This window comes from Vulpes vulpes, chromosome 9 (assembly GCF_048418805.1).
Source record: "Vulpes vulpes isolate BD-2025 chromosome 9, VulVul3, whole genome shotgun sequence".
NCBI classification, from domain to species: domain Eukaryota; kingdom Metazoa; phylum Chordata; class Mammalia; order Carnivora; family Canidae; genus Vulpes; species Vulpes vulpes.
Window position 1 is genome coordinate 8312644 of NC_132788.1, and position 16078 is coordinate 8328721.

The 16078-nt window shown below is 50.6% G+C and overlaps 1 protein-coding gene across 1 annotated transcript; it reads left to right on the forward strand.

Annotated features, from left to right (window-relative positions):
• Positions 1–42: 42 nt before the first annotated feature.
• On the forward strand, positions 43–8820 carry NMUR1 (neuromedin U receptor 1). Its single transcript, XM_072722417.1, has 3 exons — positions 43–95; positions 3929–4817; positions 6832–8820. The coding sequence occupies exons 1-3, from the start codon at positions 93–95 to the stop codon at positions 7209–7211; spliced, it is 1272 nt and encodes a 423-aa protein (XP_072578518.1). The 5' UTR covers positions 43–92; the 3' UTR covers positions 7212–8820.
• The last annotated feature ends 7258 nt before the right edge of the window (positions 8821–16078 follow it).

A 16078-nucleotide genomic window follows, 5' to 3' on the forward strand; every position in this document is an offset into this window, starting at 1 on the left:
GGCCACCGGCGGGCGGGGCGTCGGCGCGGGCTTCCTGGGGGCCGGCAGCCGTCTGTCCGCCAGTCGTCTGGTCGTCGGTCTCGGCGGAGCGCATGGTAGGGCCACGGGCGCGGCGGCCGGCGGGGGCGGGGGCGGGGGCGGGGGGGCCCGGGGGTCCCGTCCAGGCGCCCACCTCTCGGGGGCCTCGCAGCCGCCGGGTTACTTCTGGCTTTTTGCGGGACGCGGGCGCTGCCACCCTTCCCGGGGCGCAGGAGTCCCTGGAGCATCCTCAGCTCATCCCGGCCTCATCCCCGCGGCCCCGCAGCCTGGGAGTCGGGGTGAAAATGCCCCTCCAGGCCCAGAATGCGGGGATCAGGTGTGGGACCGGCAAGGAGGCTGGGGGAGACTTCGGGTGGAGGTGCTGGGGAGGAGAAAGATATTCAGGATTAAGAATTCTTGGGTCGGGATCCCTGGGTGGCGCAGCGGTTTGGCGCCTGCCTTTGGCCCGGGGCATGATCCTGGAGACCCGGGATCGAATCCCACATCGGGCTCCCGGTGCATGGAGCCTGCTTCTCCCTCTGCCTGTGTCTCTGCCTCTCTCTCTCTCTCTCTGGCTATCATAAATAAATAAAAATTAAAAAAAAAAAAGAATTCTTGGGGTCTGGAACAGAAAAGGACCCAGAAAGAAAGCTGAAGGCACACGGGCGCCAAGCCCCTACTGAGAAGGGGCAGTGGAGCTGAAGGAACAGTGAGCGGGTCCAGGAACGGAGCCTGAAAACCCGCAGTTGCTCCGAGGACAGGGGTGGGGGGAGGGTGGGGGGTAGGGGGTGGGGGGTGGGCTTGGCCAGAGGGCTAAGGAGGACGGTCCCCAGATCCTGGCCTGTCCCACCAAACCACCTGCCCTGCCAAATCTTGTTTCAGTCCCTGCCCCATCTCCCTCAGACTGTTGTTTGTTTTTAAAGATTTTATGTTATTTTCTTTTTATTTTTTAAAAAAGGATTTTATTTATTTATTCATGAGAGATACAGAGAGAGAGGCAGAGACACAGGCAGAGGGAGAAGCAGGCTTCCTCTGGGGAGCCTGATGCAGGACTCAATCCCAGGACCCCGGGATCAGGACCTAAGCCAAAGGCAGATGCTCCACCACTGAGCCACCCAGGTGCCCTGTTACTTTATTTTTTAAAAAATATTTATTTATTTATTTATTTATTTATTTATTTATTTATTTATTTGAGAGGGAGACAGAGAATACTAAGTAGACTCCCCACTGATCGAGGAGCCTGAAATAGGGCTTGATCTCAAGACTCTGAGATTATGACCAAAGCCAAAATCAACAGTAGGTAGATTAAAGACTGAGCCACCCATGCTCCCTTAATATTTTACTTTTATTGTTTTTAAAAAGATTTTATTTATGTATTCATGAGAGAAAGGGGGGGGCAAAGACACAGGCAGAAGGAGAAGCAGGCTCCATGCAGGGAGCCCGATGTGGGACTCAATCCCAGGACTCCAGGATCACGCCCTGGGGGAAGGCCACCGAGGGATCCCCTAAGATTTTATTTTTAAGTAATCTTCACACCCAATATGGGTCTTGAACTCATAACCCCAAGACCAAGAGTTAGTTGGGTGCTCTACTGACTGAGCCAGCTAAGCACCCTTCCCTTGGACTGCTCTTCCCTGCCATGTGGGAAGTAAGGATAATGTTACTATGTATTGATATTGCACACCTGAATTGTGCCAGGCACACCCTATGTGTTCTCTCATTTAATCTTCACAGAAATCATGAGGTAAGCTTTGTGGACACCCCCATTTTACAGATGTGTAGACTGAGGTAGAGTGAAAAGATGTGATAGCTAGAGTGTAGCAGAGCTGCAACAAGGCTGCAGTGACAAGGTTGTCAAATATTTCAACTTTTAACAGTGCAGGTGATAGGAAACAGAAACAAGAACGACTTTTGGGTTAGCATTCTGGTTTTTAGCCCCTTTACCCCTTCACTTGAGCCCCACAGTGACTCAGTCCTCACTGTGAGGTGAGTGATGACCAGCCTTTCTCTGGTCCCACGTTAGTACCTTTTGTAGATTAAATTGCTAGATCCTTGCAATAAGGAAACAGAGAGGTTCCCATGCAAATGGTCACACAGCCCAGAACTGAGGAGGCTGGACTGGAATCCAGGCAGTTGCTTCCAGAGCCCTTGTTCTTGTTCTTGCTCTTGTTCTTTCTTTCTTTATTTTTTTTTATTATTTATTTATTTATTTATGACAGTCACACAGAGAGAGAGAGAGAGGCAGAGACATAGGCAGAGGGAGAAGCAGGCTCCATGCACCGGGAGCCCGACGTGGGATTCGATCCCGGGTCTCCAGAATCACGCCCTGGGCCAAAGGCAGGCGCTAAACTGCTGCGCCACCCAGAGATCCCCCCCCCCCTTTTTTTTTTAAAGATTTTATTTATTCATGAGAGATACACAGAGAGAGGCAGAGACACAGGCAGAGGGAGAAGCAGGCTCCCCTCAGGGAGCCCGATGTGGGACTTGATCCTAGAACCCCAGCATCATGATCTGAGCCAAAGGCAGATGCTCAACTACTGAGCCACCAGGCATCCCTCTTTTTTTTTTTTTTTTTAAGGTTTTATTATTTATTTGAGACAGGAGAGGGAAAGAGAGAGCACACACACAAGCAGGGGGAGAGGGAGAGAGAAAAAGAGAAAAGAAGACTCCCCACTGAGCAGGGAGCCTGTTGTGGGACTCTGTCCTAGGACCCTGGGATCATGACCTGAGCTGAAGGCAGATGCTTAACCGACTGAGCCACCCAGGTGTCCCCAGACCCCTTGTTCTGAATAACCATACTGATGAGTTACTGCATGTTGTGCCCATTTTACAGATGCCCAAACTGAGTCCCTCTCCTGAAGTCCAGGGCTTGAAAGGGGACAGACCCAAGGGGAGACTGCTGACTGCAAAGCCCATGATCCAGAGGATCCATCCTTTATTCAAAGGCTTCAGTGGATCATGGAAGCCCTGCCTTGTATCATTTTTAAGATGTACATTTTCATAACTCTGAAATTATTATTATGAAATTATTCATATCCCTTACAAGGGATGAGAGGTTTTTAAAATTTTTTAAAGATTTTATTTATTTATTCAGGGATCCCTGGGTGGCGCAGTGGTTTGGCGCTTGCCTTTGGCCCAGGGCGCGATCCTGGAGACCCGGGATCGAATCCCACATCAGGCTCCCGGTGCATGGAGCCTGCTTCTCCCTCTGCCTATGTCTCTGCCTCTCTCTCTCTCTCTCTCTGTGACTATCATAAATAAATAAAAATTAAAAAAAAAAAGATTTTATTTATTTATTCATGAGAGACACAGAAAGAGAGAGAGGTAGAGACACAGGCAGAGGGAGAAGCAGGCTCCATGCAGGGACCCTGACATGGGACCGGATTCCGGGTCCCTAGGATCACACCCTAGACCGAAAGCAGCGCTAAACAGCTGAGCCACCCGGGCTGCCCATTTTTTTAAAGATTTTATTTATTTATTCATGAAAGACACACAGAGGCAGAGACATGGAGAAGCAGGCTTCTTGCCGGGAGCCGGATGAGGGACTCGATCCCCAGACCCCGGATCACTCCCTGAGCCGAAGGAAGATGCTCAACCACTGAACCACCCAGGTGTCGTGGTTTCTTTTATTTCTTAGCAGGACATGAAATCATGTTTCTCGGGATCCCTGGGTGGCTCAGCGGTTTAGCGCCTGCCTTTGGCCCAGGACATGATCCTGGAGACCAGGGATCGAGTCCCACGTCCGGCTCCCAGCATGTAGCCTGCTTCTCCCTCTGCCTGTGTCTCTGCCTCTCCCTCTCTTTCATGAATAAATAAAATCTTTAAAAAAAAAATCATGTTTCCCTTCGGTCTCCTGGATCCCCAGGGATTTCCGAGTGACTTTTCTGGGCGTCTCTGTTCTGTTCCACAGGCTCCTCTCTGCTTCAATTGCTCCATCCTCCCCGGAGACACGTCCCCACCGGACGCGGGGAGCCTGGTGCCCTGCAATGGCAGTCGGGCGTTGGGGCTTTCTGACCCCGAGGACTTAAACCTCACCGACGAGGAACTGAGAATCAAGTACCTGGGGCCCCAGCAGACAGAGCTGTTCGTGCCCGTCTGCATCACGTACCTGCTGATCTTCGTGGTGGGCGCCGTGGGCAACGGGCTGACCTGCGCGGTCATCCTGCGCCACAAGGCCATGCGCACCCCCACCAACTACTACCTCTTCAGCCTGGCGGTGTCGGACCTGCTGGTGCTGCTCGTGGGCCTGCCCCTGGAGCTCTATGAGATGTGGCGCAACTACCCCTTCCTGCTGGGCGCCGGGGGCTGCTACTTCCGCACGCTGCTCTTCGAGACGGTGTGCCTGGCCTCGGTGCTCAACGTCACGGCCCTGAGCGTGGAGCGCTATGTGGCTGTGGTGCACCCGCTGCAGGCCAGGTCCATGATGACTCGGGTGCACGTGCGCCGTGTCCTCGGAGCCATCTGGGGCCTCGCTGTGCTTTGTTCTCTGCCTAACACCAGCCTGCACGGCCTCCAGCAGCTGGAAGTGCCCTGCCGGGGCCCGGTGCCCCACTCGGCTGTGTGCACCCTGGTCCACCCCCGGGCCCTCTACAACCTGGTCGTGCAGATCACCACCCTGTTCTTCTTCTGCCTGCCCATGGCCACCATCAGCGTGCTCTACCTGCTCATCGGGCTGCGGCTGCGGCGGGAGCGATTACTGGTGCTCAGGCAGGAGGCCAGGGGCAGGGCCGGGTCGCGCGACAGCTGCAGATTTCCGGGCTCGCAGGATCGGGGGCGGACACAGGTGACCAAGATGCTGTGTAAGTGCTGCTACCGGGGAGAGAGGCGGGGCCAGATCCTGGGGGGTGAGGCTAGAGCTTCTGGGACCTGGGGGCTGAGGGTCTGGGTTTCTGATGGAGGCTGAGTGTGAGGTCTGGAGTCACCCCCCCCCCCGCCCTGTGTGTGTGCACGCACGTGTGTGATTACTCTCTGAGAGACTCATATCAAAGATAAATGGCAGGATGGGCCACATAATTTGTGGGGGCTGAGGCAAAATGCAAATTTGGGGTCCCCTGTACAAAGATCATTATGACTGTCCAGAGAGCAATAGTCCTTAAACTAAGCCCAGGATCCTTCTAAGCTTGGAGGCCTGTGCAGATGGTGGCAGAGGGTGGCTCACCCATGCAGCTGGCATTGGCTCGTGGAATCAAACTCACAGACTGGGCAAGGGCACGTGGCTGGGTTCTGGGAGGGCAGAGCTGTTCGTGGGAGCTGGACCCTACAGGTCTCTCATCTTTGCTCCTAAACATCTCTTTGCTCTGAGACCAAGGGCAGCCTGGGAAGCATAACCATGGGCACAGAGTTCCTCTTTCTTGAGGAATGGCCCTCTTCTCTTAATGGCTGTTGAAACGTCCCAGGTAAGAATTCTGATTGGCAGGCTTAGGTCATGGCCTCCTCCCAGGCCAGAGTGGCAGGATGCCGAAGTCTGTAGCCCCCACACATAGACTCACATGCTGGGATCTGGGGGGAGCAGAGTTCCCCAGAGAAGGCGAGCAAGGTGCGGGAAGGGCAAGATGATACGTTTTCTCCATGTTGTACCTGTGGGTCCTCGAGGACCGCGGGGATGACTGTTGTCTAAAAGAGGCTCATCAGGAGGTGTGTTTGTGAGGGTCAGTGTGCAGAGCACAGGAGAGTCAGGGCAGAGGTGTGGATGGGGGCAGGCCAACTGGGTGGAGGCTCTGGGTCTTACTCTGCTCTAGATCTGGCCCTTTTTCAAAATCAGAGGCTCTGAGGAAGCCAGACAAAATGACACAAAGCCAATCCACGATTTCCTCCTCAACCTGACCCACCCTCGCAGGGCCTGAATCAGGTAGATGGACTGAGCCGGGGCAAGAGAGAGGTAGTGAGACCTTGGTCAAAGCCATGGGATTATAGCCAGCTCACTGGGAACTGCCCTATTCCCAGAAAGAGACCCATTCCTCTTGTGCCCCAGTAACAGTGTCCCAAAGCCAAGGCCACTTGTGCAGCTCCCTAAAGTGGACTGACCCCAGAGTTCCAAGCTTGCCTTTCAGCTCTGCCCTGTGAAGCCTGCCCTACAGACCCCCTGCCCCCTCTGCCTCTGCCTCCTACTCCCTTGCCCTGCAGGTATTAAGTCTGCTCAGCTGGGATGGCCCTCACCCTGGGGAGCTGGGGTGGTTCCTTCAGGGATGGTGCCTGGCTTGCTGGCCTGGGCCTCTGGCCTTCTCTCCCTCCCTCTTTCCCTCCCGCCCTCCTTCCCCCAGCTTCACTTTCAGAGGGCCATGGGCTGGGGATGTGGGCTAGGGATGTTGTAAGCAACATCCTGATGGAAATCCCAGATGATGAGGGAAAACCGTGCTGGGGTGTGGTGGGGAAGGCACGGCAGGGGAAGATAGGCAGTTGGAGAAGCAAACACAAGAGATAAGAAACAAAAATCAAGGCAAGCCCGATGACAGGCATGGCTGGTTGACACTACAGCTGAAGGGAAGCTCTGGGAAGCTGGGTGACGTCTTAGCCAAGAGTCACCTACTTCCAGACTCTTGTGATGGGAGAGCCAGACTGGGCCAGCTTGGCTCACGCACCCACACCTGGTTCAGTTGACTTTGGCTGGGAGTAGGGCAGGGGCCCACTGCCCAGGCAGTGACAATGGTGGGACCAGCCTCCCTGAAGGGCGTGCTGAGGCTAGGGTGGGCAAACTTCCAGAACCTTCCAGATGGACAGTAGGTGTGGGTAGCAAGGTGAAAATGACCAGACTACCGTGAAGCCCAGGGAAGGCAGTCTGGCAGGCACACAAGTCTCCCTTCTGTGCCCCCACAGTTGTGCTGGTCGTGGTGTTTGGAATCTGCTGGGCCCCCTTCCACATTGACCGCCTCATGTGGAGCTTTGTGTCCCACTGGACCGAAGGCCTGCACCTGGCCTTCCAGTATGTGCATGTTATCTCCGGCGTCTTCTTCTACCTCAGCTCGGCCATTAACCCTGTGCTCTACAACGTCATGTCAAGCCGCTTCAGGGAGACTTTCCAGGAAACCCTGTGCCTGGGGACTCAGTGCCGCTACCACAGGCCCCGCCACAGCTCGAGCCTCAGCAGGGTGACCATGGGCAGCACCCTGTGTGACCTGGGCTCCCCGGGCACCAGGGCCCAGCCTCTGTTGGAGAATGGTGGCCGAGAGGGGCTGCAGGAGACTGACCCCTTCTGAGTGGAGCCTGGAAGCAGCTTCAGCAAGAGAGGCCAGAGTGCCACATGCGGTTCTGGAAGGGGTACTCACCCTCCTCCGCTGGGATGTCTTCTCAAACTGTCCCCCTTTGTGTCCCATCCCCACTTCGGCCTATAAACTCTGACCAGCACCTCAGTGACTCCTGCCCCCATCCAAGTTTTTGGAAGGGATACAAGCCTGCTCTCTGCCCCCCAGAGCCCTGGGCCTGCAGGTAAAGTCCTTCTTCTCCAGAACCAAGGCAGCTAGTTAAGTGGCAGAGCAAGCCTCCATCTGGGATCTCCCCCACCCCACCCCTAGTTTCTGAAATATTTTGTGGGGCCCCACCCTTCCTTCCCATTTCTCGTTGAGATCCTGCAGGTTCTGGCCCATTCTGACCCTCTCCAGCTCTTGGCCTGTACTTGGGACCCCTGTCAACCTGACCCTCCGTGGCCCTCACGCAGTCAGCACATTCTGCTCTGGATCTCCACCTGGTGGAGTGGCTGGGCCACAGGGGTGCCAGGGATCCGGGGGACCTGGTTCCAGTCTCAGCCCTGCTGCTACCACCTTGCAGCGTGGCATCACCTTTGCAAGCCTTGGTCCCTGGTCTGAAAAATAAAAGAGGCCCTGGCATTCTACGGTGTCACACTCTGGCACTTTACCTGTGGTCTTCTGAGCATATGCATCAGTCAGTGCTTGTAGCAAAACTGTCAGAAAACCTTAGATCAACAAAGGCAGAAATTACCCTCTACTTCCGCACCACCCCGCGACTCCTGCTCTGTTCCTGACCTCTGTGTCTCCTCCAGCCCCTGCACTGAAAGCTACTCCGGGCATGTTCTTTGCTTGACACCGACTGAGGTCTGGCGAGTGAGCGGAGACACCTGCCCGGCTCTGTCCTTGCCTCCCTGTGAGCTGGTTTGGGGCCCTGAGGTGAGCAGAACCCAGGGCCTGGCTGACCAGAGGGTTCCAGAGACAAGAGACACGAGCCAACCAAGGGCAAGGAGTGACCCTGTGAGGACAGTTTTGCTTGGGGCTCAGTGAGGTGAGAAGAGAGACAGCGACCAGTCCCTGTGTCCTGAAAACAGAGCCCCATCCCAAATGCGGGGGTGGGGGGCAGTGCTCAGGACCCACTCAGTGGCGGGAACTTAACCTGCTGCAAGTCCGTGAACCCTGTCCCCCTCCCGAGAGGAGACTCCTGTGAAAGGACTGCTGGTCCCCCTGGTGGGGTGCTGCGGGTGCCCCGGGTGGAGGAGGCAGCGGGTCTCTCGCCTGGGTCCCCCTTGCCTGCAGACCCTTCCTAGCTCAGGACCCGGGTCCCCTGCCCGTGAAGTGCAGAGATTGTACAGGGTTGCACATAATGTTCTGGAGTGTTCAAATTCAATTGTAAAAATAGCAAATGCTCTTTGAAGAAAACTTGGAAAGTGCAAATAAGCAAAAATGAAAACAATTTAAAATAGTTAAAATCCACCCTTGCTGGGGCTGGTGGGAGAGAGACATGGGGGGTTGTTCAATGGGTATAGAGTTTGTTTTGCCAGATGAAAAAATTCTGGAGACTGGTTGCACAAGAGTGTGAATGTACTTCATGCTGAACTATAATACACTTATGTGGTTACAAGGATGTTTCATGTTATGTGTATTTTACCATAATTCAGACCGGGACTTGTGAAAAGAAGCAGTGCAGCAAGTGGCCCCTGCAGTGGGTCCCCGGAGCCCAGGGGTGGTGAGGTGTTGGGGCGGGGCACCTAGATCGCCGACTCCAGGCTGCAGTTGTTCCCAGAGACTGTCAGAGATGACTTAGGGGCCTGAGGAGTTCGGGTCAGTGTGCATCTAGGAGAGGCCGGCTGGGTGCCCAGGAGCACCGGGCTGACTGGGAAAGTGGGGACAGGAGCTGTCAGAAGGTGTGGCTCCCCTCAGTGTAGAGTGGATGCCTGTCTCTCAAGTGCCTCCGCAGCATGTTAGTGGGTAGGTCCCATTTGTCATGAGTCATCAGTTGCCATGGAAGATGGAAATGGTAGCTCTGGGCTCAGCCCTGGAGAAAAAGGGATGGAGGCAGAAAGGCCAGCCAGCAGGATCCCCCTCTTCTGGACGGGGAAGCAGAGTCCCCTGCAGCACCAGTCAGGGTGGGGGCGGCATTCCCATGAGCGCCCAGTGCTACTCCCAAGCCAGGAGTCCCCCACTCTTCCTAAGTGTCTGGTGCATCTGGGGCTGGAGTCACTTCTACTCCCAGCTGCAGTCACCTGCATCCTTCTTCCTCCTGGGTTCAAGAATGGGGGCTCTCTGCACTCCCCATATGTTCTAGTCTTGGCATTCTCTATGGTGGCATCGAAGGCCACAAGGATGTGCCACTGCCGCCCTGGTTTCAGCTCCTGATCCTTCCTGCAGTCCTGGAGACCTCTCCTCCACCCCAGCGCTGGGCCCCTTGGTTACATCCTCACTCCCAGGAGTTCCAAGAATTTTTCCATTTCAGGAAGTGTGAACTCTTGACCATGACTGCCTCCTTCCTGCTCTGCTGCCCCGATGATACATTTTTCGACTCCATCCAGCCTTCCTTATTCCTGACTGCTCTGCTTTCCCCCAAGCCATCCTCGCCTCCTTCCTGATGGGTCCTACGTCCCGCGGTCCATCACACACAACCTTCTTGGCTAGTATCTCTGAGAGCCATGGTGAACATACTGGAATTATCCTTCTCAGAAAAAAGGTTTATTTTCTCTGCGAATTTCGAGTCCCAAGATTAGTCTCGACAAACAAAGCTGCATTTGTCCACCCTTCCTTCTGTTAAGTATCTACTCAGAAAACATAAAGGACACAGCACTTGCCACCTATTCTGACGTAGTCACCTCATCTTGTACGCTTAGTCTTCCTCTCTTCCCCATGCTCCCTTCTAATGGATCTACCAAGTTTTCTTTCCCAGGTTTTCCATGTAGAGAGGAGTTGCCTTTCCGGGGCCCCCTGGCATTTGCACTCCATTCGCAGTGTGTGTGTGTGTGTGTGTGTGTGTGTGTGGCGGGGAGAAATCCCTCAGTGTGTGACTCATTGGAGACCAAGCCCAGCCTCCCACTACAGAAGCTGAAAGGCTTCCAGTCACTTTCCACCACTTATGTTACCGTGTGGCCCATGACTTGTACTCAGGCAGCTGGATGATCCGACATGAGACTCCTGTCCAGAGCAGGTGATACTAAGACCCACGACAGCAGGGGCGGAAGTGTCCAGGACCACAGTGCTCATGGCAGTGTCCCATCAGGACTGTTCCTGGGCCTTCTGCCACCAGCCTCCACTGGTTTCTGCCCAGTTTCTCTGCCAGGTTTTCCGGCCTTCCTGTTGATGTTCTGAGCTGCCGAGAGCTTTTCAATAAACTCCTTTTCTGCTAGAGTTGGCCAGAGTTGTTTGCTGTTGTTTGCAACTAAGATTGTTGCTGTTGTTTGCAACTAACAGATTCATCTGTTTATTGGTTTGAAGGTTATGCATTGTTTGTTCTACTAGTGGTTATCTTTACACATTTCTTTTTTTTTAAATTTTTTTCTTTACACATTTCTAAGATGAGCATATATTATCTAAGATAAGCATATATTGATTTGTTAAAATCCCAAACTACAGTCTGTAATACATAATCATTGTCATTCTATCTTACTGTTTTAAAACTATCTTTGGTTTTTCAAAATTTATTTTTAAAGATTTATTTATTTGAGGGACACCTGGGTGGCTCAGCGTTTGAGTGTCTGCCTTTGGCTCAGGGCGTGATCCCAGGATTCTGGGATCAAGTCCCGCATTGGACTCCCTGCAGGAAGCCTGCTTCTCCCTCTGCCTATGTCTCTGCCCCTCTGTGTCTCTCATGAAGAAATAAATAAAATCTTTTTAAAAAATTTTTTATTTATGATAGTCACACACACAGACAGAGAGAGAGGCAGAGACACAGGCAGAGGGAGAAGCAGGCTCCATGCACCGGAAGCCCAACGTGGGATTCAATCCCGGGTCTCCAGGATCGCGCCCCGGGCCAAAGGCAGGTGCTAAACCACTGCACCACCTAGGGATCCCAATAAATAAAATCTTAAAAAGAAAAGATTTATTTATTTAAGAGAGAGTATGAGCAGGGAGGGGCAGAAGGAGAGGGAGAGAGAATCTCAAGCCGATTCCTCCCTGACCGCAAGCTGGATGTGGGGCTTGAGCTCATGACCCTGAAATCATGACCTGATCCAAAACCAAGAGTCAGACACTTAACTGACTGAGCCACGCAGGCACTCCTATTTTTTTTTTTTAAGACAAGGAAGATGAAGACAGGTTTAAGGAATTTGATCCTAGAAACATTTACATTTACATTTTTCTAATAAACCTCTTCGGCACAAGAAAAAGAACTTGAGTGTGCTTCTACTGACAAGCAGTAGGGTGTAGAGGTGGTGAGCAAGGACTCTGGAGCCAGGCTGCTCGGGTTGGAATCTGCCCTCAGCCACTAACTACCCTTAAAAGTCAGAATGGCCTTTGGCCAAAGTCTGACTGGACTGAGAGGTACTGACATTTCTAAACAAAGAATGTGTAATCTGCCTGCACACAAATCAGACACCTCACAGTCTAACATTGACAACAGCGTCCTTCCAAACAGTGTCCAGGTTCCTAAATCTACATGGTTTAGTGTGATAAAGGTAGTTACTCTCTAAGGTAAATGTCCCTTTGTGTGGCCTCCTTAATTGCAGTATCCCAACCTCACCCTCTTTCAAGCTTATGCACGGGGTAGGGAAGGACAACTCAGACTCACAAACCTGACATCAAGAGTTGCATGCCTTTCCAACTGAGCCAGCCAGGTGCCCTGAAAGTAGTATGTCTATTCTCAGGACCTAAATTAACCACTGTTAAGATTTTGGCAATTTGATTCCTATTATTTCCCCCCACTTATCCCCTGCCCCCATAATGAATAATAGATTGTTTTCAACATTTGCTTTACAAAACAAACTGCCCAGAGCCATCAGGTAGAAAAATCAATGGTTATAATGGATGATGAAGCTGAGAACACCCAAACTGTCTCATCAATTTTAACATCACTCAAGTGGGACAACCAAACATTAGGTGCCCCCTAGAGGGAGGCAAAAGAAGTACATGCCACCAACCATGAAGTCTTCCTGCAAAAACCCGAGCTTTAATCTAATGAAGCCTCTAGATCTAACTACCAGTTTACAAGAACACAGAGACTGGGTGAGTATGTTCAAGATACCTTAAAGGTCTCAGTCAAGTGCAGAATAAGGACAAATTCTATAGGACAAATGACTTGGTTTCTTCAATAAATAGATAGCATTTAAAAGAGGTTCTCTTGGGGATCCCTGGGTGGCTCAGCAGTTTAGTGCCTGCCTTTGGCCCGGGGCCTGATCCTGGAGTCCTGGGATCTAGTCCCACATCGGACTCCCTGCATGGAGCCTGCTTCTCCCTCTGCCTGTGTTTCTGCCTCTCTGTCTCTCATGAATAAATAAATACAATCCTTTTTTTTTTTTAAAGAGGTTTTCTTTTTCGACCTCAGTTGCAGCAACTTATTGCTAGACAATCTCCAAAGGCAAGGGAAAGAAAAGCAAAAACAAACTATTGGGACTTCATCAAGGTAAAAAGCTTTTGCACAACGAAGGAAACAGTCAACAAAACCAAAAGACAACCCACAGAATGGGAGAGGATATTTGCAATGACACATCAGATAGAGGGCTAGTATACAAAATCTAAAAAGGACTTATCAAACTCAACACTCAAAAAGCAAATAATCCAGTCAAGAAATGGGCAGATGGCATGAACAGACATTTCTCCAACTAAGATGTACAAATGGCCAACAGACACATGAAAAAATGCTCAACATCACTCGACATCAGGGAAATACAAATCAAAACTACAGTGACATACCACCTCACACCAGTCAGAATGGCTAAAATGAACAAGTCAGAAAACAACAAATATTGGTGAGCATGTATAGAAAGAGGAACTCTCTTATACTGTCGGTGGGAATGCAAGCTGGTACAGCGACTCTGGATAACAGTATGCAGGTTCCTCAAAAAGTTGAATGTAGAGCTATCTTACAACCCAGCAGTTGCCCTACTAGGTATTTACCCAAAGGATACAAACATAGTGATCTGAAGGGGCACTTGTACCCACAATGTTCATAGCAGCAATGTCTACAATAGCCAAACTATGGAAGGAGCCCAGAGTCCATCAACAGATGAATGGATAAGGAAGATGTGGGGTATGTACACACACATACACACACACAGGCAGTGGAATGCTAGTCATCAAAAAAGAAATGAAATCTTAATATTTGCAACAACGTGAATGGAACTAGAGGATATTATGCTAAGTGAAATAAGTCAATCAGAGAAAGACAAATACCATGATTTCACTCATATGCAGAATTTAAGAAACAAAACAGAGGATCATATAGGAAAAGGGAGGGGAAAAATAAAACAAGACAAAATCAGAGAGGGAGACAAACCATAAGAGACCTTAAACACAGGAAACAAACTGAGGGTTGCTGGAAAGGAGGGGGAGGGGAGACAGTAACTGGGGGATGGACATTAAGGAGGGCACATGCTATAAGGAGCACTGGGTGTTACATGCAACTAATGAATCACTGAACTCTACCTCTGAAACTAATAATACACTGTATGTGAATTAATTGAATTTAAATTTAAAAATTGAGTAAAAGAGTCTCTATTATATATATATAATATATATATTATTGAGAGAGAGAGAGAATGGAGGGAGGGGGAGAGAGAGAAGGAGAGCAGCAGACTCTCTGCCGTGTGTAGAGCCAGCCATGGGGCTCAATGCAGGGCTCCATCCCATAGCCCTGAGATCATGACCTGAGCCTAAATCAAAAGTTGGACATTAAACCAACTGAGCCACCCAGGTGCCCCTAAAAATAAATATATATATTTAAATGTATTTATAATCTCTACACCCAATATGGGGCTTGAACTCATGGCCCTGAGATCAAGAGTTGCAAGCTCTCCTGACTGAGCCAGCCAGGTGCCCCAAGATTCTCTATTATAGACTTATTAATTAGATATTTTATTTACTTACTCATGAGAGAGAGAGAGAGAGGCAGAGACACAGGCAGAGGGAGAAGCAGACTCCATGCAGGGATCCCAGGTCTCCAGGATCATGCCCTGGACCCAAGGTGGCGCTAAACTGCTGAGCTACCCTGGCTGTCCTCTAGTATAGATTTAGAATGATTTAAAGACATATCAACCAAATGTAACGTGTGGAAATTTTTGAAATGTTTTTGGAAATTTTTGAATCTTCAAGCAAATCAACAGTAAGACATTTTGAGACAGAAAATTGAACACAGACTAGCTATTAGGTGGTATCAAGCCAACAGCATGTTACTATACATAATAAAGTGTTTATAGGTGAAATGATAGGACATGTAGGAGTCCCATTAAAATACTCAAGAAAGAAAAAGGGAGAGGAGGGGGAAATTGAGGCAAGGAATAGTTTTAAAATATTGGCAAAAATATTGAAGTTTTGAAGCTGGGTGATGGGTAAAACTGGATTTTTAAAAAAGATTTTATTTACTCATGAGAGACACAGAGAGGCAGAGACATTGGCAGAGGGAGAAGCAGGCTGCCCACGGGAAGCCTGATGCAGGACATGATCCCAGAACCCCAGGATCACGTCCTGAGCTGAAGGTAGACGCTCAAATACTGAGCCACTCAGGGATCCCTCATTTATTTACTCTACTTAATGTATGTTTGGAAATGTCCACAACAAAATTATTTTTAAGTTTGCAATAAAGATTTACATATTCATCTACGTGAGACTGCTTCTCTAGGTTACACACTTGTAAGTGGAATTCCTAAATGTAAGGAATGAGAATTTTTTAAAAAAATATTTTATTTATTCATGAAAGACACAGAGAGAGGGGCAGAGACACAGGCAGAGAGAGAAGCCTGACCAGGACTCGATCCCGGGACCCCAGGATTACGCCCTGGGCCGAAGGCAGATGTTCAACCACTGAGCCACTCAGGTGTCCCTGGAATGAAAATTTTTACCTTGACTGGAAATTGCCAAATTTCTCTCCAGGTGTTTGTAATAAGGGGATTCAGGTTAAACTACCGCCAAATATGGCACTGTGGCATATTGACTATTTTAAGGTAATGGAATTTGAAAGAAAGCAGGTGCAAGGACTCTGATCTTCCCCGAGGCAGGTCACAGCTTCTCATGTGAGAGGTGCCCACCCTATACCCAGAGGAAAGGAGCATTTTTTTCTCCAAGACACTAGGAGGAATCTGGATCAACAGGCCTTGCTTGTTTCCCCGTTTACTACACTGAGCTCATATTCCTTTGTCTTGTTTCACGTGCCCATTAAGTCTCTACTCTTCCACCAAACATAGCATAAAAACTCAGGCTGGGGCACCTGGGTGGCTCAGCGGTTGGGCGTCTGTCTTTGGCTCAGGGTGTGATCCCAGTCCGGGGATCGAGTCCCACATCGTGCTTCCTGTGGGGAGTCTTCTTCTCCATGTCTCTGCCTCTCTATGCCTCTTGTGAATAATCTTTAAACACCACCACCACTCAGGCTTACCTGCTTCTTCAGGTCTGCATTTCCTTTTTTTTTTTTTTTTAAGATTTTATTTATTTATTCATGAGACACAGAGAGAGAGAGGGAGAGAGGCAGAGACACAGGCAGAGGGAGAAGCAGGCTCCATGCGGGGAGCCCGATATGGGACTCCATCCGGGGTCTCCAGGATCACGCCCCGGATCACGGCAGCCGGGCTGCCCTGCATTTCCTTTTGAAGGCTTCCATGTTCCATAAAACTTATGGTAAAGAAATTTAGGGCACTTGGGTGGTTCAGTGGATTGGATGTCTGCCTTTGGCTTGGGTTGTGATCCTGGGATGGAGCCCTGCATCAGGG